A 21,813-nucleotide genomic window follows, 5' to 3' on the forward strand; every position below is an offset into this window, starting at 1 on the left:
GTTAATCTCCCTTTGCATGGCCTTGGCATCATCCTTATGGGAGGCACTGCCTTCACCTCGTGTATGACTCACGCCAGGATATACGATATGAACGCTTCCCTCTCGATCCCTCCGGTGCTCAAGACGCTCAAAAAGATCTTCGGGCTGCGATCCTTGAGATTCTGTGTGGTGCAAACCCAAGCCTGCCATGATGTTCCAATTTCTTCAACGCTAGATTCCCACAGACGGCTCCAATTGTAAGTGCACAATTGTACCCGGACCCAAAAACAAATGTGGACTCAGGCCTAATGAGCCTTATACAATAAGATTTGTAGAGTGTGGATTTGAGATCTAGGTTAGGGATGTTGGAAGCTTGATTAGCAGGCTATAGTTCCGTAATCTGTGCAAATGATAAACAAATATGACAAAGAGACCTTCTCGGACGTAAGCTGAGAACGATTTGTATATATATATATATATATATATATATATATATATATATATATATATATTCTCTTTCTATGCCCAAGTTTACAATTCTTAGTTTTTATTTTTATTTTTTTAATTTTAGTTCAGGAGCCGATCCCCCTCTCTTTCCTCTCTCATCTCCTTATATACTTCTTCCTCTTCACTGTTCATTCACGTGTTATACAAATCTTTCCCTTAGATACTTGTCCCATCCACCACCTTCTTGAAGTCTTTAAATAATAGCAGGAAGGTTGAATTCTATAGTTCAGAGGTCATTTCCTTATTAATGCGGCCAGGGAGGTAGATGCAGGGTCTTTAATGTGGAGGTAGCAGCATTTTCCTTAGATATTTCTCTCACATCCTTGCGTCTAGAGGGTGCTTGGATCGCCCTCTTATCCATAAGTTATTTCTAGAATTCTGCCTTTAACTTGTTTAGCAAGCCTTAGGATTATCGCCGGGCATGCCCGAGGATGCACTCATCCTCGGACAGCTCCTAGGACCTTTACAGTGCAGACAGACTTGTGGGCCTGGAGGCCATGATCAAAAATAAACTGGTACCAGCCAATCAGGCCCAAAGCCCAAATGTTTATTCAGGAGCTTTCACCCCCACACCTATATTACATTTATGATTATTCTTATAATAAATAAAAATATAATTACAAAATACATTACTCTTTATTAAATTAGTTTAAATTATATAAAAAAAAATTTAATAAAACCACCATAAAAATAATTATCATGTGCAACGCGCAGGTTCGCGATTAGTTTAATGTAATTTTTGAGGATAAATTTTATTTGCTAAGAAGGTCTTACACACTTGTAGGGTACTTACTTTATAAGCGTGTAGCGGTTGTCACGTGCCTATTTTTATAGTTGGGTTTGGGGCGTGACATCATTATTAGTATTTTTTTTTCATTTATTCTTTCAAGGTGAAGTCTTTCTTACAATGCATAACATAAGAATTATGTGGTTAAATGATTAAATTTACATCTCCTAAAAAGTTAAACTATTGGGAGAATCTTTAATTTAATACATACCTCTCGAACATGAAGAGCTTTTCAGACTCTATCATCATTCAACCACTTGTAAGCAAGCACATATGTAAATCCCTACAGAAAATAAGTCGATCGAATTCATAAATTCATGTACATTTGAAGAATATACATTGATGATGTAGCAAAACCTCGACAACCACATTTATGAGAGAAAGGTAGATTTACCCGACACTGAAGTTCAGGAAGTTTAGTTTCTAAGAGGAGGTAGTTCATGGTTTTTAACTCCTGAACTCTCAATTCCCATTCAACCTCCTTTGGTTTTCCGGATGCATAAGCACATTGAGGTTCCAAAATTTGTGCTAGGTTTATTTGTAGAAGGCACTGCAAATTCAAATGGAATTTCACTCTCAATTCCCTTAAAAGTCAAGAGACACAATTCATTAGCAAGATCATGAAAAGTAGTAATATTTAATTTACCTCTGCTTGAAGAGCTGTCACACGTAGTGTATTGTTAATACTATAATTGACATAATCCTCGTGGCAATTATATTTGGCCGCCTAAAAAAGAAAAATCATTCAAAGTTAGCAAAAAAAAGAGAGTGTATGGATGGTGACTAAAAATGGATGACACCAAGCAAAGCAAACACATGAGTAAGTTACCATAATTTGCAAGCTTATAGTAACTAAGGCCCCTGTTTGCAAGTAAACTATTTTCCAAAAATGTTTTGTCTCATTTTTTGTTAGTTTTGAGTAGCAGTAAAAGTTCAAATCAAAATCATTTTTTGTTGGTTAGGAAAAACACACTCTTATTATAAGCATACAAATGATCCTAAGTTTAAGATTATTGATAGGGTTTCATGAGGAGAGGTCATCAAAATGAAGGCAATTACTAATTATCATCATTTTTTTGTACCTCATAGAGTTCATCTGATATGAGGTTCACCCTGTGCACATAAGGGATCCTAAAATTGACATCAGTATAAGAATCTGTCATTGGATTCCCGAGCAAGTATCCCTATTACAATTCAAAGGAAACATCTACGTCAGTGATTGCCCAAAAACACAAAATGATTAATAATTGAAAAAAAGAAGAAGTAAATTTCCAAATCTAAGATCCTTTCTCTATATCTTCTTATTTAAAGAGTAATACTAGTGATGCTATATATTTAATACATAAACCTTTCAAATATCAGCAAAGAGTAATTTAGAAATTCATTTTTTTAAATATTGAAGTGGCATGAATGAAATTTACTACCACATTAGTTTGTAAGCATTTTATAATAAAATCGATAGCAATTTTAACAATTTTCCTTATGAAAATTAATGGAGTTACAAAATTAAATCACGTACTTGAAGTTGCTTTCTTGGCCTGAGTCCGGCTTCCAAACCTATTTTTCATAGCATAAACTAAACATTAGCTTATATCCATTGTTTACCAAATTTTTTGTAATTGATAAACAAAGAAAGATTCCAATTAAATTTGCTCTAATACCTTCAAGTACATGTTTGACAAGCATAGGAACAATGAGACCAGAATAGGAATCACCACCAATGTAGAGTTGATTTCCAAGAAATTATGGGTGATCAAGCAACTGTAAGTGCACAATTACACCTGGCCCCAAGAACAGTTACGGGCTCAGGCCCAATGAGCCTTAAACAATATGAATTTGTAGAGTGTGAGCTTGAAACCCAGGTTAGAAGTGTGTGAGGATTAAATGACAAGCCAAAGATTGCAAACACTCAAAAACAACGGGGAATATTGTAAATCAACCTCCTCGGACGTAAGCCAAGAGTTGTTCTTATATTATCTCTTCCTCTTTTTTCTTTTCCTTTTTAGATTACAAAGTAGTCCCCCCCACTTTTTAGTTCTAGGTTGCTCCTTAAATACTCTTCTTTTTGATACTTTGTACACGTGTTGCCCCAACTCCCCCTTAGCCTAGATATTTATTTTCTCAGTGCCTTTGAATAGTAACTAGAAGTTTCCCTTCCACTGTTCAGGTGTCACTTCCCCATTAATGCGGCCAGGGTGGTAGGTGCAGGGTCTTTAATGCGGATGTGGCAGCCTTTATCCTTGGTATTTCTCTAGCATCGATGCTTCTAGGACATTCAAGGGTTCACCCCCTTTTACCATTGGTCTTCACCGTGTCATTCCCTAACCTTTACAATGAAGTCCCGGAATCTCCGATGTCCGTCCGAGGGGAAAACTCATCCTCGACTGTACTCTCGGATCCTCGGCGTATGGGCCGACCCATAGTACTAACAAGTTCTAAACCCAGGAGCAGGTCGGCCTTCCTTAGCATGGCCCAAAGGCCCATATACCCATCAGGGTCTTTTTACTCCCCACAATAGCCCCTCAAAACTCTAATTTTCGACGTCCGAGGAGAAAAATAGGGTTTTGATCTGACGAGAACCTATTCCACACACTTTGTGAATGATGGCACGTGTGGAAATCGTTTTCCGTCCCAGAAGATGCCACTTGGCAGTATTATTTTCAAAAACGCGCGCATTTATTACTGCAAGTTACACTTTGTCCCCCACGTTCAACGGCGAGATGGGCATCCAACGGCCCTCGTTACTCCACGAAAATTTGGGCGGGACAAATATAATTTCGAGGCCGCTTTTCCGCACGCCATGACGCTTCGGGAACCTGCGCCTTCATTTAATTCCCCAGGGGTTAATCCCATCAAAACATCAGCCATCATACTTTACCTGCAGAAAACCGTGGAAATTTGCACACCTTCAACTTTGTAAGTTTTTGTTTTTTCTATTCTTAACCTTTTCTCATCGGTCCTTGTCCTCGGTTGTCACTATAAGCATTCTCCCTCTTAGATTCTAATATTTCGTTCCCCTGTAATGGGAAGATTCAAGTGTCTAGTTGATACCACCGCTGGGATGGAAGGCTTTAGGGCCAAGTATCGTATTCCCTGCGACGTAGGTCTAGAATATTGTCCGGCGGAAGCCGTGGCCGATTCTAGGAAAGAGGGAGAGGTTATCATCACAATGATAGCCTTTATAGAGGGTGGGATGACCCTCCCAATGAAACCTGTAACTAGGGAGTACCTTTGCAACCGCCGGTTGTGTCCCGATCAATGCCTCCCAAACGTTTTTAGAGTTTTGGGTAGCGTCGATGCTCTAAACGAGCAAATGGGTCTAAACCTCTCCTGGCATGATGTCGTTTTTCTGTACGAGTCCCATAAACTCTCCAATGTAGGTTACTACATTAAGTCCCGTTCTAGTGTCGTTAGGTTAATCTCCTGTCTACCCAAATCCAACAAAGGCATGAAAGACGACCACCTGATCGTCTCTGGGAACTGGCACGACGGCCTCCACTGCCTAGTTGAGTGGGGGGACCCAGGTGCGATGCCATAGGATTAATCTCCCCACAACACAACTTCCTCTACCACACACAAAAATGAGTATTCATAATTACTTAAACTTATTACATATTTGTGTGAATCTGATCAGGCTTGTTTGTTTTGACGTCTTTTTTGCAGATAAGCAACACGTGCGCCCTCGTTTGAGTCACTGTAACATCGCAGACCTAAACCGAGTACTTCGCTCCGAGGTGTTCGTTAGCGAAGACTTACAACTCAGGGCTGCTCATCTCATTCTGGGGTATACTCCCATATCCTCGGACTTCCAGGAGATAGAGAACGCCATAATTGCGGGTGACCGAAGACGAAGGAGAATAAACATAGCCCGGCCCCACTTTTTGGACGACCGCGAGCTCCCTAACGCCCCTCACACTGTTTTGTACAACCAACCCATAGCGGCAATTCCCCTCGCCGTGCACTCTCAGGCAACTATTATTCCAGAAGAGCAGGTGTCTTCTTCACATACACTAGACGAGGAGATAGATCAATTCCATTTTGAAGACACCGAGAGACCTCGAGGGAATCAATTCGTCGTACTTTCCGACGAAGAGGAAGAAGCCACCGAGGCCTCTGGAATTGCAGGGTTTGTAGTTGCCCTACCCGAGGATGAATCCGAGGAAGATATGGGCAGGATGAAGGGTCTCCTAACCAATAGAGCTGCGAAGGTTATGGAGAAAAAGACAGGGACGTCCCAAGTTCCCCCATCTTTGCCACCTCCCCCTCCTCCAGCTGAGCCAAAACTTCCAGCCGAGGATCCCAAGAAGAAGAGAAAGGGGGATATTGAGGGGACGATCAGTAAGGACCCCAAGAAACCACGACAACAACTCCCACCGGTTCAGCAGCAGAGGCTGGACAAAGGCAAGGGTCGGGCCCGCTCAGTTGAAAGCGGGGAAATCAGGGACGAGACCTGGTCCCCCGACTTAAGACTGGACGGCGCACCCATCTCCTGCCAATCCAGTATAAGGGCGGTTCAACAAGGCCATGCCCACCACTTGGCCGAAGTGTTGGAGCGCCCTCTTCTGTTGCCCAAGGACATGGAGACCTTGGAAAAAATGAGCCAGCCACAACTATTCCTCTCTTTAAAAAGGGATTTAGCGCTGGTAAGTTTACCCCTTTTTAGGAAGATTCCACTTTTAACAATATTCATAAGTTTGTTTACTATTCCTGATTCCATCACACTTTGTTACAGGCCATTCAGGAGGTCTTTGTAGCCGAGAAACTTATAGAAGACACTCGGAAGAAGGCCAGGACTGAGCTGGAGATTAGGCTGGAGACAGAGAAGTCCTTGGGCACAGCTCTTGCTGAGAATGAAAAGCTTACCTCGGAGGTGGCTGAGCTGAGGAGAGAGAAAAATGGGGTCGAGTCAAACTTGAAGACTATGAAGACCCAGATAGAAGGGCAGCGCAAGCTCTTTCGCAAAAAAAATGATGAGCTCGCCCGAGTCCGACGGGAACGCTCGGATTTGGAAAAAGAACTTGCGCTGATGAAGGAAGAAGCCAGCTCATTCCAATTCTCCTTACCAGCTACCAAGCAGGTGAGTTTCGAGGAAGGGGTAGCAACCACCGAGGAGCAGCTGACAGAGGACTTCGCGGCTTTGTGCCGGGAGTACTGTCAGAAAGTCTGGGGGGAAGCTTTAAACGTAGCAGGAGTTTCTCTATCCTCGGATCTGAGGAAGTCCAAGAACGTTTGGCTTCCCCTGGAGATACAAGAGATTGAAGAGGCTCCTGCTGCTACTCCTACCCCCGAGACAACTCTTCCAGCTTTTCCTCCCATGGTCCTGAAGCCAATTCCAGATCCTACAGAACCTTTGGGTTCCAATAAAGACAAGGAAGGAGGCGGAGATGCCGAGAAGGGCCTTAGCCAAACCATGGAATCCAATGTCCCTCCAACGAAAGTAGCAGACAAAGGAAAAAAGGTTCTGTCTCCTTTTGAGTTGGAGCTGAAAGAGACAGAGGGAACCAGCACTTCTCAGCAAGATCCTCCTCCAAAAGCTCAGGACCTAGCTTAGGGCTTCTCTTTCTCCATGTTCAGCCTTTATATGTAATGCATGTCCAAATGATTAATGAAGAACAACTTTATTTGATTTTCACCCGTGTTGCACCTGTTTTTACTTTATTCCTTTTATACTTAGCGCAAAAGTTTCCCATTAATTCATAGCAAAAGTTTCTCAGAGTAAACAAATCTAACTCCAAGGATTGCATAATCATAACTTCCACATAATCACGTGCATGTTATTATAGATTTAACAGAAGGTGACATGGTTGAGATATTTAAACAATGCCTTGATTAAAAAGAAGAAAATACCTCATATAACGATCAAACCCTTGTAATGTATAGCACCGTTTCTAGTAGGATGTAAGGTCTGAGGACCATTCCTTACACAAATTTGCTTATCATTTAAAGATATAAAACTTAAGATCCGAGTTAATAAATAGTAACGCATTAACACCCAGACATAAGAAGGAGTTAACTTTGATCAAAGTCGTGGTCCGAAGATAAGACTTAACCAATTTCCCGTTTGATTCTTACAAATGATAACCTCAAATGTTAATTTTCCCAAAGCAGGAGGTCCGAGGTCCCAGCCTAACCAAGGTTCTGTTTAACAAATGACAAGACATCAATTTTCACAAGGTTTGTGGTCCGAGGACTGCACTTAACCAAGTTTCTGTTTGATTCTTAAAAATGATAATCTCAACTGTTAATTTTCCCAAAGCAGGAGGTCCGAGGTCCCAGCCTAACCAAGGTTCTGTTTAACAAATGACAAGATATCAATTTCCACAAGGTTTGTGGTCCGAGGACTGCACTTAACCAAGTTTCTGTTTGATTCTTAAAAATGATAATCTCAACTGGTAATTTTTCCAAAGCAGGAGGTCCGAGGTCCCGGCCTAACTAAGGTTCTGTTTAACAAATGACAAGACATCAATTTCCACAAGGTTTGTGGTCCGAGGACTGCACTTAACCAAGTTTCTGTTTGATTCTTAAAAATGATAATCTCAAATGTTAATTTTCCCAAAGCATAAGGTCCGAGGACCCGACCTAACTAAGGTTCTGTTTAACAAATGACAAAACATCAATTTTCACAAGGTTTGTGGTCCGAGGACTGCACTTAACCAAGTTTCTGTTTGATTTTTTTAGAATAATAGCTTCAAGCGATAGAGATACTCATAACTTCGAAATGTTAGCTGACAAAAGCGAATTTCATTAATAATAATATCTTCTAAGATTATTTACATTCCATGGGCGTGGTACAATTTTTTCATCTAGATCAGCTAGCCGATATGACCCTATGCCTGCCACTGAAACAATGCGATAGGGGCCCTCCCAGTTGGGTCCTACCCCAAGCTGGGTTTTTAGAGGTGCCCACAACCTTTCTTAATACAAGATCACCAGGTGCAAGTGGCCTTAGCTTCACGTGGGCATCATATCCTCGTTTTAGCTTCTGTTGATAATAAGCCATTTGGACCATAGCTGCCTCACGCCGTTCCTCAAGTAAATCAAGATATTTCTCCAAGAGTCCCTTGTTATTCTTTGGGCGAAAAGAACTCGTCTTTAGAGTAGGAAAACCAGATTCCAGAGGTATCACCGCCTCGGCTCCATAAGTCATAGAGAATGGCGTTTCTCCAGTGGACCTGCGCGGTGTGGTCCTATATGTCCACAGAACATGAGGGAGCTCTTCTACCCATCTGCCTTTCGCATCGTCTAACCTCTTCTTGAGCCCGTTGACTATGACCTTGTTAACGGCCTCGGCTTGCCCATTTCCCTAAGGATAAGCTGGGGTAGAGTATCTATTTATGATACCCATGTCACCACAATATTGCCTAAAGGCCTTGCTGTCAAATTAAACGCCATTGTCTGAGACAAGTGTATGTGGTATACCGAATCTAGTGACAATATTTTTTCAAATAAATTTCTTGGAATCAATATCGCGGATGTTGGCTAAGGGCTCAGCTTCAACCCATTTAGTAAAGTAATCTGTTCCCACAAGAAGCTATCTTTTGTTTCCTGCAGCTCTCGGAAACGGCCCCACTATGTCCAATCCCCATTGGGCAAAGGGCCAGGGACTGGAGAGAGGGTTAAGAACCCCTCCAGGTTGATGAATATTAGGGGCGAATCTCTGGCATTGATCGCATTTTCTGGCATAGTCCTGAGCCTCCCTCTGCATATTGGGCCACCAATAACCCTGAGTCAGGGCTCTATGGGCTAAAGACCTTCCCCTAGTGTTGCTCCCACAAATTCTCTCATGCAGTTCCTCCAGTAATGCTTCTGTTGACTCAGGGTGCACACACAACAAGTACGGTCCTGAAAAGGATCGTTTGTATAGCTTCTGGTCCTCGGATAACCAGAAACGTGGCACCTTTCGACGTATCTTTCCTGCTTCAGCCTTGTCCTCGGGAAGAATGTCATTCTTAAGAAAAGACACGATCGAGTCCATCCAGCTAGGACCAGGCCTTATTAGATGGATGCGAGGCGCGTTAGCAATCACAAGAGAAGGTTCTACCAAATCCTCAACGAGGATAACCCTAGGTAAACCTTGAGCCGAGGACGTTGCCAGCGCAGCCAAAGAATCTGCATGAGTGTTTCCACTCCTAGAGACATGAGCTAAGGCAAAAGAATCGAATTCAGCCTGCTGACGTTTGACCTGGGCCAAATATTCCTGCATTCTGGGGTCTCTAGCCTCCATGGTCCCCATGACTTGGCCGACCACTAACTGAGAGTCCGAGAACACATGGATTTCCTTGCCATCCATCTTACGTACCATCTGCATGCCTACCAAGACTGCTTCATACTCGGCCTCATTGTTAGTAGCCGAGAAGGCCAATCTTAAAGATTTTTCGAAGACAATTCCTTCAGGGGACATCAGAACAAGTCCAATACCAGACCCTCTCTGATTAGCAACCCCATCCACATATACTTTCCAAGCCGAGGGCACTGCGGCTGTGATCATTCCAATTGATTTTCCATCCAGGTGTGCTTCTTTTAGAGTTTCTTCTAACAATGGTTCAGTAAACTCCGCCACCAAGTCAGCGAGGACCTGACCCTTCACCGAGGTGCGAGGCTTGTATTTAACATCAAAGGCTCCCAAAATGGTTCCCCATTTTGCCTCCCTGCCAGAATAATCAGCACTGCGTAACACCGCCTTGAGAGGCAATTAGGTCAGAACAACCACAGTATGAGATTGGAAATAATGAGGAAGTTTGCACGTGGCGTGGACTACGGTCAGATGCGCTTTTTCCAAGGGCAGATAGCGCACCTCGGCCTTATTCAAGGACTTACTAACATAGTAGATCGGTCTTTGCACCCCACTTTCATTCCTTATAAGGACTAGGCTCACCACGTGGACAGCCACTGCCAGATAAGCGAACAAAACCTCGTCCACCTTAGGGCGAGACAAAATGGGTGGCCGAGAAAGATATTGCTTAAGCTGCTGGAAAGCTAACACGCAGTCCTTGGTCCATTGAAACCCTTTCCACTTATTCAACAATTGAAAGAAAGGACGGCATCGGTCAGCTGACCGAGAGATAAACCTATTTAATGCAGCAATCATTCCAGTCAGTTTTTGGATCTCTTTTGGGTTCCGAGGCGGCTGCAAATCCTGAATAGCCTTGACCTACACTGGGTTCACCTTTATGCCTCTGTGAGTAATCATGTACCCCAAAAACTTTCCAGACCCCACGCCAAAAGAGCACTTTGAGGCGTTAAGGCGCAGCCTATACTTTGTTAGCATCTGGAAGGTGTCGGCCAGATCTGTCATGTGTGAAGGTACTATCTTACTCTTCACCACCATATCATCCACGTATACTTCAATGGTTTTCCCCAGTTGCTGTTCAAACATTCGGGTCATCATTCTTTGGTAAGTAGCCCCAGCATTTTTTAACCCAAATGGCATGACCTTATAATGATAGTTCCCAGTCGGAGTAATGAAAGCAGTCTTCTCCTGATCCTCTAACGCCAAGGGAATTTGGTGGTAACCCTGGAAGGCGTCCAAGAAACTCATCCGAGGATGTCCGACAGTAGCATCTACCAGTTGATCAATACGTGGCATTGGGAACGAATCTTTAGGACAGGCCTTATTCAGGTCAGTAAAGTCCACACATACTCTCCATTTGCCATTCTTCTTTTTAACAACAACAGTATGAGCCAACCATTCAGGGTAGAAAACTTCTTTGATAGCCCCCGCCCTTTTGAGTTTAAGAATCTCTTCCTTCACAGCCTCAGAATGTTCTCTGGAGGATCGCCGAGGTGGCTGCCTCCTCGGAACAATGGCAGGATTGACATTTAAACGATGACAAATGAAGCTCGGATCTACGCCTGGAGCCTCATAAGGGTCCCACGCAAATACATCTATATTATTCTTCAGAAATTCCAACAACTCCATCTTCTCTTGGTGTGGCAAACGTATGCCAACTTGGAAGAACCTCTCTGGATCATCTGCTATTACAAACTTCTCTAACTCCTCACAAACAGCCTCATCTCCTGTCATCGCTCCAGGTGCCTCTGGAGCTGTTAATTGCTATGACTCCTGGATGGGCAAAGTTGATGACTCAACTTCTGACTGACGAAGCACCGCGGCCGATATGCATTGCCTGGCCACTACCTGGCTGCCGAGGATTTCCTCAACATGCTCCCCCGAGGGGAATTTAACCTTAACGTGCAAGGTAGAGGAGACACCTCCCAGAGCGTGCAGCCATGGTCTGGCGAGGATGGCTGTATATGGAGAGTATGCGTCAACCACAATGAAGTCCACCTCAACCGTTTCTGTGCCGGATTGAACGGGTAATCAAATCTGTCCCTTCGGCACAACGGCTCTCCCTTCGAAGCTTATAAGTGGGGAGTCGTAAGGAGTTAGATCTTCCAACTCCAAACTTAGCCCCTTAAATAGATCAGGGTACATGATATCTGCACCGCTGCCCTGATCTATCATCACCCTCCTCACATCATAGTTCCCTATCCTGAGGGTGACCACAAGAGCATCGTCATGGGGCTGGATAGTCCCTACCTTATCCTCCTCGGAGAAACCTAAGACGGGCAAAGTGCCCTTCAACCTCTTCGGCCTGCAGCCCACATCCTCGGCCTGAGGATGGGAAACCGCCATCACCCTAATGGGACCTGAGCCGGTCCTACCAGGTGCAGCGAAGATAACATTAATTGTTCCCAATGCTGGCCGAGATGAATTATTCCTCTGGTTGTTTGAGCCAACTTGACTGACCTGCCCAGTGGGCTGACACAAGTGCTGCTTCAACTTTCCCTCACTGACGAGTTGTTCCAAATGGTTCCACAGGATCCGACAGTTCTCGGTCTTGTGGCCCACATCCTGATGGTACTGACAAAAGAGGTTTTGGTTTCTTTTCGCAGGGTCCCCAGCCATCTTACTGGGCCATCTAAAGAAGGGCTCTTTACGAACTTTCTCCAGTAACTGATGCACTGGTTCTCGGAACACAGTATTTACAGCCTGAGGTGCTGCCGAGCCGGATTGCCCGAAGTAATCCCTCCTCGGCTTGTTGTTGTGATATCTGTCCGACCTGAAATCCCTTCTCTCCTGCGGGATAACCTTTTCCTTTCCCTTCCCCTTCTGCTGGTCTTCCTCTACCCTTTTGTACTCATCAATACGATCCATAAGGCGACGTACGCTGCGGACGGGCTTTTTCGTCAAAGACTTTCTTAGGTCGTGGTCAGTAGGAAGACCTACCTTAAAGGTATTAAGCGCCACCTCATCAAAATCACCATCTATTTCGTTAAACATTTCCTAGTATCGGTCGGAGTATGCTTTCAGCGTCTCCCCTTCCTTCATGGCCATGGATAGCAGCGAGTCCAATGGCCGAGGGACTCTGCTACACGTAATAAACTGCGAAGCGAATGCCCTAGTTAGTTCCCCGAATGAGCCTACAGACCCCGATTTGAGACCGTTAAACCATCTCATAGCCACAGGTCCCAAACTGGAGGGGAAAACTTTACACATCAGAGTCTCATTGTGAGAGTGCACTGCCATCCTCTGGTTGAAGTGACTCACGTGCTCCACCGGATCAGTCCGGCCATTATAGATGGTAAAGATGGGCTGGGTGAACCTCCTGGGAAGCCTCCCCCTCTCAATCCTCATTGAAAACGGAGATTTAGAGAGTTGGTGCAACGCCCTACTCATAGTATCGTTGCCTAAGCCCCTAGAACGAAGCTTCTTACGTCTGCGGGTTGGCTGGTCGTCCTCCTCACCGGAGGACGTTGCACTGGTGGGGGAGCGCGACCTCGAGCTGTAGCCACCTCCCCTATCCTTCTCCGAGGAAGAATTAGACGAGGACGGTGAAAACTTACGTTTAGCACGGCGCAACTTTCTCTTCAAACAATTGATTTCCTTCTGCATGGATTTAGAACCCTCCTCGTGGGTGGTGCTACCCCCGCCATGAGAATGGCTAGCGCCGGGGTATTCTGTATGGACACTCCCTTCACGATCCCTTCGACGTTCAAGACGTTCGAAATGATCTTCCGGTTATGATCCCTGTGACTCTGCATGGTGAGAGCCTAAGCCTGCCATAATATTCCTACCTCTTCTAGACTAGGTTCCCACAGACGGCGCCAATTGTAAGTGCACAATTGCACCTGGCCCCAAGAACAGTTACGGGCTCAGGCCCAATGAGCCTTAAACAATATGAATTTGTAAAGTGTGGGCTTGAAACCCAGGTTAGAAGTGTGTGAGGATTAAATGACAAGCCAAAGATTGCAAACACTCAAAAACAACGGGGAATATTGTAAATCAACCTCCTCGGACGTAAGCCAAGAGTTGTTCTTATATTATCTCTTCCTCTTTTTTCTTTTCCTTTTTAGATTACAAAGTAGTCCCCCCCTCTTTTTAGTTCTAGGTTGCTCCTTAAATACTCTTCTTTTTGATACTTTGTACACGTGTTGCCCCAACTCCCCCTTAGCCTAGATATTTCTTTTCTCAGTGCCTTTGAATAGTAATCAGAAGTTTCCCTTCCACTGTTCAGGTGTCACTTCCCCATTAATGCGGCCAGGGTGGTAGGTGCAGGGTCTTTAATGCGGATGTGGCAGCCTTTATCCTTGGTATTTCTCTAGCATCGATGCTTCTAGGACATTCAAGGGTTCACCCCCTTTTACCATTGGTCTTCACCGTGTCATTCCCTAACATTTACAATGAAGTCCCGGAATCTCCGATGTCCGTCCGAGGGGAAAACTCATCCTCGGCTGTACTCTCGGATCCTCGGCGTATGGGCCGACCCATAGTACTAACAAGTTCTAAACCCAGGAGCAGGTCGGCCTTCCTTAGCATGGCCCAAAGGCCCATATACCCATCAGGGTCTTTTTACTCCCCACAGCAACCACTGTCACAATTACATTGCAAGATAAATTAGTATTTTGTTTAACACTTAACAAAATGAATACACATTTAAAGAGATAAATTGCTTACCTTCCTCAAAAAAGTATAGCTTTGTTGTGCTGATTTTGTGTCTGAGGTGTAATAACCTTCTGAGGTTGTTGCATATGAAAATCCCGCTCCAACTGGTGCATCAATAAATATAATATTGGCCACCTGAATAAATTAATTATAATAATGAGTTTCCAATAGAAAATATTAGCAAACAAATTGAAGAAAAGTTTTGATTAAAGAGCAAAGCAGGGGTTAGTGATATATGAAATTATGCACCTGAGTCCATGCGTATGGGTTCACTGTGACTGCTGGTAAAGTCCCATTGAAAGATGCATAATCTTTTATTATTTTTTTTATGAGAGAATTGATAGAAATATTTTATTGATTGTAATATCCTTTGTATACAGAGTAAAAAGGAAATGGGAACACTTGATTCATGCTAACATTTCCTTGTACCAGTGGAAGAACATGTACTCCCCATAAAAACCGTGGACCCCTTGTCTCCCCATCATGTGTTTTCTTGAGTGGCTGTGAGTGTGTGATATGAAGTCGGTAGATCTATAGAGCCATCCAAAATCGTTTGAGGTTGTGTCTTAAGCTTTTCAAAGTGAGCTCTGTTCCTTGCGTTCCAAATTGCCCACGTTGTAGTAGCCCACTGTTCAAGTTCCTTCATTGTCAATTTCTCCTCCAACACTCGGAATAGCTGGAAAAAATCCCCTACGTCGTTCCTGCATTTCTGCACTTTCCCACTGGACAGAGACCAAAAATTGCGAGCAAATGGACACTCCCACAGCAGGTGTGCACCCGTTTCAGGTTGTTGGCGACAGAATTCACAGTTTCTATCCACGGCCGGTGCAGATTGTCACGAGTTGGCAGGATATCCGCACAAGCTCTCCACATAAACGTTCGGACCTTTGGTGGGACACTGAGTTTCCATACTTTGTTCCACAGCTTCCCATCCGCCCCTGCCTGTGAGTGTTCCGTTACTTCCTGCTTGTTTAGCCGTAGAGTGACATGATAGGCCGATTTTACTGAGAATTCGTGCTTCCTATTTTCCTTTCATATCAATGTGTCTTGGGTGCGTTCTCTACTGAGCGGAATTGCTAGAATTTCCTCAAAAGTTCTGGGAGCAAAAATTTCTGCAATCATTGTCCTCTTCCACTCCCAATCTCTATCATCAATCAGGTCTCCCACCCGCAAGTTTGGCCATTCTTCCCTTCTAAAAATTGGCTTATGGGACAGCCAATTCCGTGACTCTGCCCGAATCTGCCACCCATTCCCCACACTCCAGAAAGATGCATAATCAAATGTCAATGGACTTGCACCCACAACTTCAAATCATTCACCGTCTATAAAATAACTAGCAACATACAATTACTATTGAAAGAACTTTTACCCTTTTAAGACCAAGAGCCTTGCAATTCAATTCAATTGCATTGTCTACTCTAAAGGAATCTGGGTTCGAATCCTACTCCCCCATTGTTGTAAAATAAATTAAAAAAATGTCGTAGCTTTTCCCTAACTTGTATCAATCTCAAAAGAGATAATTTCATTTTATAAACTCAAATCCTAACCCATCCATGCCCTCCCACCAAACTAGAGTAAAAAAAAAACATTAAGGCCATTCGTTGTTTAACTATTTTTCCAGAGCTGAAAAAACATACCAATTTCATAGGCAAGTGCTGAGAACCCAGAACAAGCAGGGCCTCCAGTTAGCCAGAAGACAAGGGGATCGTTGGCTGGGCTCCTCTCAGACTCATTGAAATAGTAGAATAGTTGCACTTCATCTGTGTCTCCTACTCCAATGTATCTAATTACACCAACCCAAAATTTTGTAGATGTTAATTATCTCAGAATGAAGCCACATATAAATAGTGTATACTAATAAATTTGCTAACCCAGGTTCAAGTTTGAAAGGAAGCTTGCCAGGATATCGTCGTACATATTCAATGACTGATTGAGAAAAGGCAATGGTAGAGAAAACCAGTAAGAGAAGCATACTCAAGCACATTTTAACAATTCTAGTGCTTGAATTAAACATAAGTGTTTGCTTTGTACACATGTTATTGATGGAACTGTGTCCAATATGCCAAGCTAAAGTTCTTGTAAAGCAGAGCTCAACATCTACTTGTAAAAATGGATATATGATTTTATCACCAAATAGGCTTTATGTGTTACCAATGGATTCGTGAATCAAGCTCTCAACTAGGCACGTGCAATGACTAACTGATGTATGAGATTTCGGTAGGTACGCTAGGTGGGTATAACATATCTTCAATTTTTGTACTAGGCTTTTTGTTACTAAGGGTCCGTTTCGATAGAGCTTATTGTTAAAAATTGAAAACTGAAAACACTATAGCAAAATAATTTTTAAATCTGTGAATAGTACTGTGAGACCCATTTTTAATATTTTTTTCTGAATAAAGTATTTGTGGGTCCTATGAACAGTGCAGCTACAATGTGTGAACAGTTAAATTGGTCTCCGCATAGTGAAATAACGTGGTACTGTTCATGCACGTTGGAAAAAAAAAAAAAAAAAAGAACGACAAAACGTAGAATATGTAAAACATGGCAACAATAATCTGTATCCAAACTGCACCTAAATGGTCAATGAATTCGAAGTCTGCAAGTATATTTATTATTCAACAAACTTTTCTTTCCCAGCCAATACCAATAGAAGAAAGGAAGCAGAGATAACCAAAAATTATATCTATGTTTTTTATATCTTCAACGTGGATTGTGTGCTTAGAAATTATTATTCAAATCAGTCATATCAAAGATATGTTCAAATAGTTCCCTGGAGCTACCACCAAAGCAGGTCACTACTAGCAAGTCAATATTTAAACTCTTCAAGCTGGGTTTCAAATTTTTTGGTGTTTATACTATAGCTTTATTTCAGAATAAAAGATATACTATAGCTTTCCAAATTTTTAATCTAACCTAATTTTATTTCAGAATAAAAGATATACTATAGCTTTATTTAATTCAAATTTGGTGTTTATACCAATTAATGTAAATCTTGAAGGACCCAAAAGTGGGCAGTGGCTGGCCATGAATGAGTAGGGATAACTGGCAGCAGTTAAGGTTTCAATTTTTTGGACCGTTATTAAAATATAGCCCACTAATGAAACAACTGGAAATTGGGTTAAGCTGCTATGTTAAACAAGAAAGGGGACCAATCTTAGATCATTCTCATTGGGTACTGTGAAACCCACAAATGCAAATACATGATAATAAAGGAGAGAATTCTTTCCCCTCTTAAATCCTTTACTATCCACTATTTTTTTTCTTTTTTGAGAAACCTTTTCTATCCACTATTGATAGTTGTTTGGAATTGAACCTAAGCATGTAGATTTGAAAGAAAAAAAAAAAAAAAAAAAAAAAAGCTCACTTTACCAGTAACACTGAACCAAGACTTTTTTTTTTTTTTTTTAATTTTTAATTTTTTTTTTTGAGAAGAACCGGACAAAGATTGCGTTTCAAGAATTATGCCTTCTCTCAAAATTGCCATCGTCTCCAACTACCCACTCGACAACGGTGGCAACCTCGGCACTGCCCACTCATCGCTGCACGCCTCTTTCCCAAATCTTTCAATCGATCCAAGATTTAAGCAATCACAAATCTTTCAAGCAATGAATGGGGTGAGTCTACTTTCCCTTTCTTTTGGTATGATGAATTTCTCCGATTTTCTTGGCCCTTGAAATTTTCTGACATGGGTGTTGTACGGGCCCTACCCCCTTGTCAAGCCCAATTTCCCTAAGGCCCATAAGGACTAACTCTTACAGAGGTCCCGTGCCGACCACACGTTGTAATGCTCGTGCCGTCCAAGAGGTCTGATCTAGGAGCGCTCAAAGCAGCCTGTGACGAGTCCTGCCGGGCATATACTTACCTACGGGGTTGGTCCCAGCGCCACAATCATTTTCCCTTCCCGCCACCCAATGTCCACTTAGATGAAACGGTATTGGACCTCTTTTCCATTGCCTAGGAAATTTCCCTGTCGAGCATCAAACCCAATGGTGGAGCCAGTTCCAATGCCATTCATTTTCTCCCACTCCTAACTAAACCCCCACTTAAGGGTAATAGTATTGGACCCCTCCCTTTACCCATCAGGAGAATAATCATGACCATTCCACTAAATTTGGCTATGAATAGACAAAAAAGAATCAGTGAAAGAGGTTGGCAATTTCAGAGAGAGAGAAGACTAGAGACTGAGAGCGGTGTCAGTTCTCCCCGAGGAAGAGAGGGAAGCGATAGTGAGAAGTAGGGGAAGGAAGCCCAGTACACGGGCCTGCCGGGCATAACACCGCCCTTTGTAGGAAATCCAGAAGCCCACTATACAAATAGATTGTGAGCCCAAATCCCTGCGAGGCCCACGAGCCCAATTTTGGGACGCACAATTGGCACCGTCTGTGGGAAACTGCTATGCAGCTGTGGTGCTATCTTGGCACGCTCGTAGAGATGTCTGGAAGTGGACAGAGAAGCCATGTGGAAAGCGGCACTAGGAGGACGTCACGGGGGTCCACATGGTGGGAAAGGAGGCAAAAAAGGCAGGAGGACAAAAGGCACGAGGAGGTAGAAGAGTCTGGGCCTGGGGAAGGGTCGTACCAAACCGGCCGGACTGTGTCTGACGCCTCAGGCCGCAACCGCCTTGATGGAAGAGACCAGGAGCTTGAGCGGAGGGACCGAGAGCTCAAGCGCCTGCGCAGGGCGGTTAGGGATCTAGAGTTGCAAGCATGGGGCCGACGAGGGAGAAGGGACCTTGGAGTGCGAAAGGAAAGGTTAGTAAGTAGGGAATCACCGTGAGGCCGGATCTCATCAATCCGGGTCTCATAGGCACCGCGACAGCTCGCGGGAATATGCGGACCGCGAATCAACTTCCCCTGACGTCGAGCGGCCACGAAATGCGGCAATGTATACCATGAGCCGAGCACTATGACAAGCAACCCGTTCACCATTCTCTAGAGATATCGAAAGCGCGCTAATGCCGAGCCAGTTCGCGCGGCCACCGTTCAATTCCTACACTGGGAAAACAGACCCGGTGGAACATGTAAGTCACTATATTCAGATGATGTCCTTGCACTCTCATAACAATGCATTGATGTGTAAGGTTTTTCCCTCGAGCCTTGGGCCCATTGCATTGAGGTGGTTCAACGGGCTGAAGAAGGGCTCGACCCGTAGTTTCTCGGAATTGATCCAGGAGTTTGGAATACGATTCATGACGTGCAGCCGAGTTCCGCAACCCGTGGACGCGTTGCTATCGATGAAGATGGGGGCAGGAGAGACCTTTCGCAACTACGCCAGCCGATACTGGGAGTTGTACAACGAGATCGGCGGGGGAAACGAAAAGATCGCGGCTAGTACCTTTCGGATGGGCCTACCCGAAGAGTCCGGGCTGAGAGAATCGTTGACCTTGAAGCCTCCTGAGGATATGAGGCAGCTGATGAGGCGTATCGAGGAGTATAAGCGCTTGGAGGACGATCGACTGCAGTCCAAAGGGAAGGAGCTGTTGACCAGCTATCCTCAGAACAACAGCTTCAACCCCAGACACAAGAAGGATTTGAGGATTCAGGAGCGCGACTTGGCGGTTGGGGGAGTCAATGCGACACTTAAGGAGCCTGTACACATCAACATTGATAGAATAAAAAATGAGCCGTATTTTAGGCGACCGAACAGGATGACAAGCGACCCGTCAAGGAGAAACCAGAACTTGTATTGCTCCTATCACAGAGATAAAGGGCACACTACCGAGCAATGTAGGGTGTTGAAAGATCATCTAGAACAGCTGGTGAAGGCAGGGCATTTGAAAGAGTTTCTGGTGGAGACGGGGAGTCAAGAGACCGGACAGGCTGAGCGGCTGCATCGAAACCCTCTCCTTCCCCCTTTGGGAATGATAGAGGTCATCCATGCCACTCCAAAGGCAATTATGACACCCACCACTGAGGGGGTGTTGACCATGGTGTCAGCAGAAGGAAGCACAAGTGAACAACCCCCGGGGAAGAGGCCAAGGTACGATAGGCAACCCATCGCGTTCGACGACGATGACCTAGAGGGTACTACCCAGCCCCACCACGATGCTCTGATACTCACGACCCGAATAAGGGGGTTCATAGTGAAGAGAATAATGATCGATCAAGGGAGTGGCGCAGATGTGATGTACCCGGACTGGTACCGGGGGCTCGGCCTGAAAAAGGAGGACTTGTCCAAGTATGATACACCTTTAATAGGATTTAACGGGCACGTGGTGATCCCAAAGGGCCAGATTTCGCTCCTGGTTATCATGGAAGGCCGGGAAGTGTTGGTGACGTTCGTAGTGGTCACATCTTTCTCACCGTACAGGGCAATATTTGGAAGGCCGTGGATACACGACATGGGGGATGTGCTGTCCACCTTGCACGTAAAGGTCAAGTTCCGAACAAAAGAGGGGATTACGGTGATAAGGGGCGATCAGCAGGCGGCCAGACAATGTTTGGTGACCGCAGCCATCGAACAAACTAAGCAAAGGGAACCAGCCAAGAATGCACCCCTATAACAATTACAAGACCCCAAGGTGGAGGGGACTAGCTCTGCCGAGGATTTAGTATGCGTAAAGATCCTGCTAGGAAGTGAGAGGAGTTTTCAGATAGGGGTAGGCTTGAGTAATGGGGAGAGGGTGCAGCTGCTATTATTCCTCATACAAAATGTGGATGTATTTACGTGGAGTCCATATGAGGTGCCCAGCGTCGACCTCGAGTTCATAGTTCACAAGCCGAATGTGGACCCATTAAGCCCCCCGTAAGAAATAGAGGCCAAGAAGGTCTGCTAAGGAGCACGCAAACGTCGTCAGACAGGAAGTTAGGAGGTTGAGAAAAGCGGGGGCCATAAAGGAAATGTTCTTTCTGGAATGGCTCTAAAACACGGTGGTCGTAAAGAAGAAGAGCGGCAAGTGGAGGGTTTGTGTTGATTTTACCGATCTTAACTGAGCATGTCCGAAGGATCCGTTTTCGATGCTAAAAATCGACCAATTGGTGGACGCCACATACGGGCACTCGAGGATGAGTTTCCTCGATGCTTTCCAGGGCTATCACCAAATTGCCCTGGCTGCCGAGGACCAGGAGAAGACAGCATTCCTAACGCCCGACGCTAACTACCACTATACTGTGATACCGTTTGGTTTGAAGAACGCAGGAGCCACATATCAATGAATGATGACAAGGATGTTTAAGGATAAGGTTGGATGGACAGTGGAAGTATACATTGACGACATGGTGATAAAAAGCAAGCAAGAGGGGCAGCACATTGGCGACCTGAAAGAAGTGTTTGAGGTACTCCGACGACATCAGCCACGCCTCAACGCCGACAAGTGTGCGTTCAGGGTTGGATCTGGCCGATTCTTGGGTTATTTGATTACTAAACGGGGGATAGAGGTCAGCCCCGACCAAATCGAAGCCGTGAAATGTCTCAGACCACCGGGCAACCCGAAAGAAGTGCAAAAGCTGATTGGTATTCTGACAGCCCTCAACTGGTTTATTTCCAAGTTCGCTGATCGGTGCCGTCCTTTTTACCAACTTCTGAAGAAGTGGAAGGGATTCCAATGGGATGAGGAATGTGAGAGGGCCTTCCAAGATCTGAAGGATTACCTTGG

The 21,813-nt window shown here is 44.4% G+C and overlaps 1 protein-coding gene across 1 annotated transcript; it reads right to left on the reverse strand.

Annotated features, from left to right (window-relative positions):
* Nucleotides 1–1,484: 1,484 nt before the first annotated feature.
* On the reverse strand, nt 1,485–2,451 carry LOC142643837 (serine carboxypeptidase-like 18). Its single transcript, XM_075818556.1, has 4 exons — nt 2,356–2,451; nt 1,920–2,000; nt 1,668–1,823; nt 1,485–1,556 (listed from the first exon to the last, which is right to left on the reverse strand). Exons 1-4 carry the CDS (start codon nt 2,434–2,436, stop codon nt 1,506–1,508), a joined length of 369 nt encoding a protein of 122 aa, XP_075674671.1. The 5' UTR covers nt 2,437–2,451; the 3' UTR covers nt 1,485–1,505.
* Nucleotides 2,452–21,813: the final 19,362 nt, after the last annotated feature.

This window comes from Castanea sativa, chromosome 7, assembly GCF_040712315.1.
Source record: "Castanea sativa cultivar Marrone di Chiusa Pesio chromosome 7, ASM4071231v1".
Lineage (NCBI taxonomy): Eukaryota > Viridiplantae > Streptophyta > Magnoliopsida > Fagales > Fagaceae > Castanea > Castanea sativa.

Excerpts from the sequence above, each read along its gene's own strand:
- LOC142643837 (XM_075818556.1), bottom strand. The coding sequence starts at position 2,436 with ATGACAGATTCTTATACTGATGTCAATTTTAGGATCCCTTATGTGCAC. Across the intron at positions 1,824-1,919 it reads TGACAGCTCTTCAAGCAGAG|TGCCTTCTACAAATAAACCT; the intron begins GTAAATTAAATA and ends TTGAATTTGCAG. Across the intron at positions 1,557-1,667 it reads TTCCTGAACTTCAGTGTCGG|GGATTTACATATGTGCTTGC; the intron begins GTAAATCTACCT and ends TATTTTCTGTAG.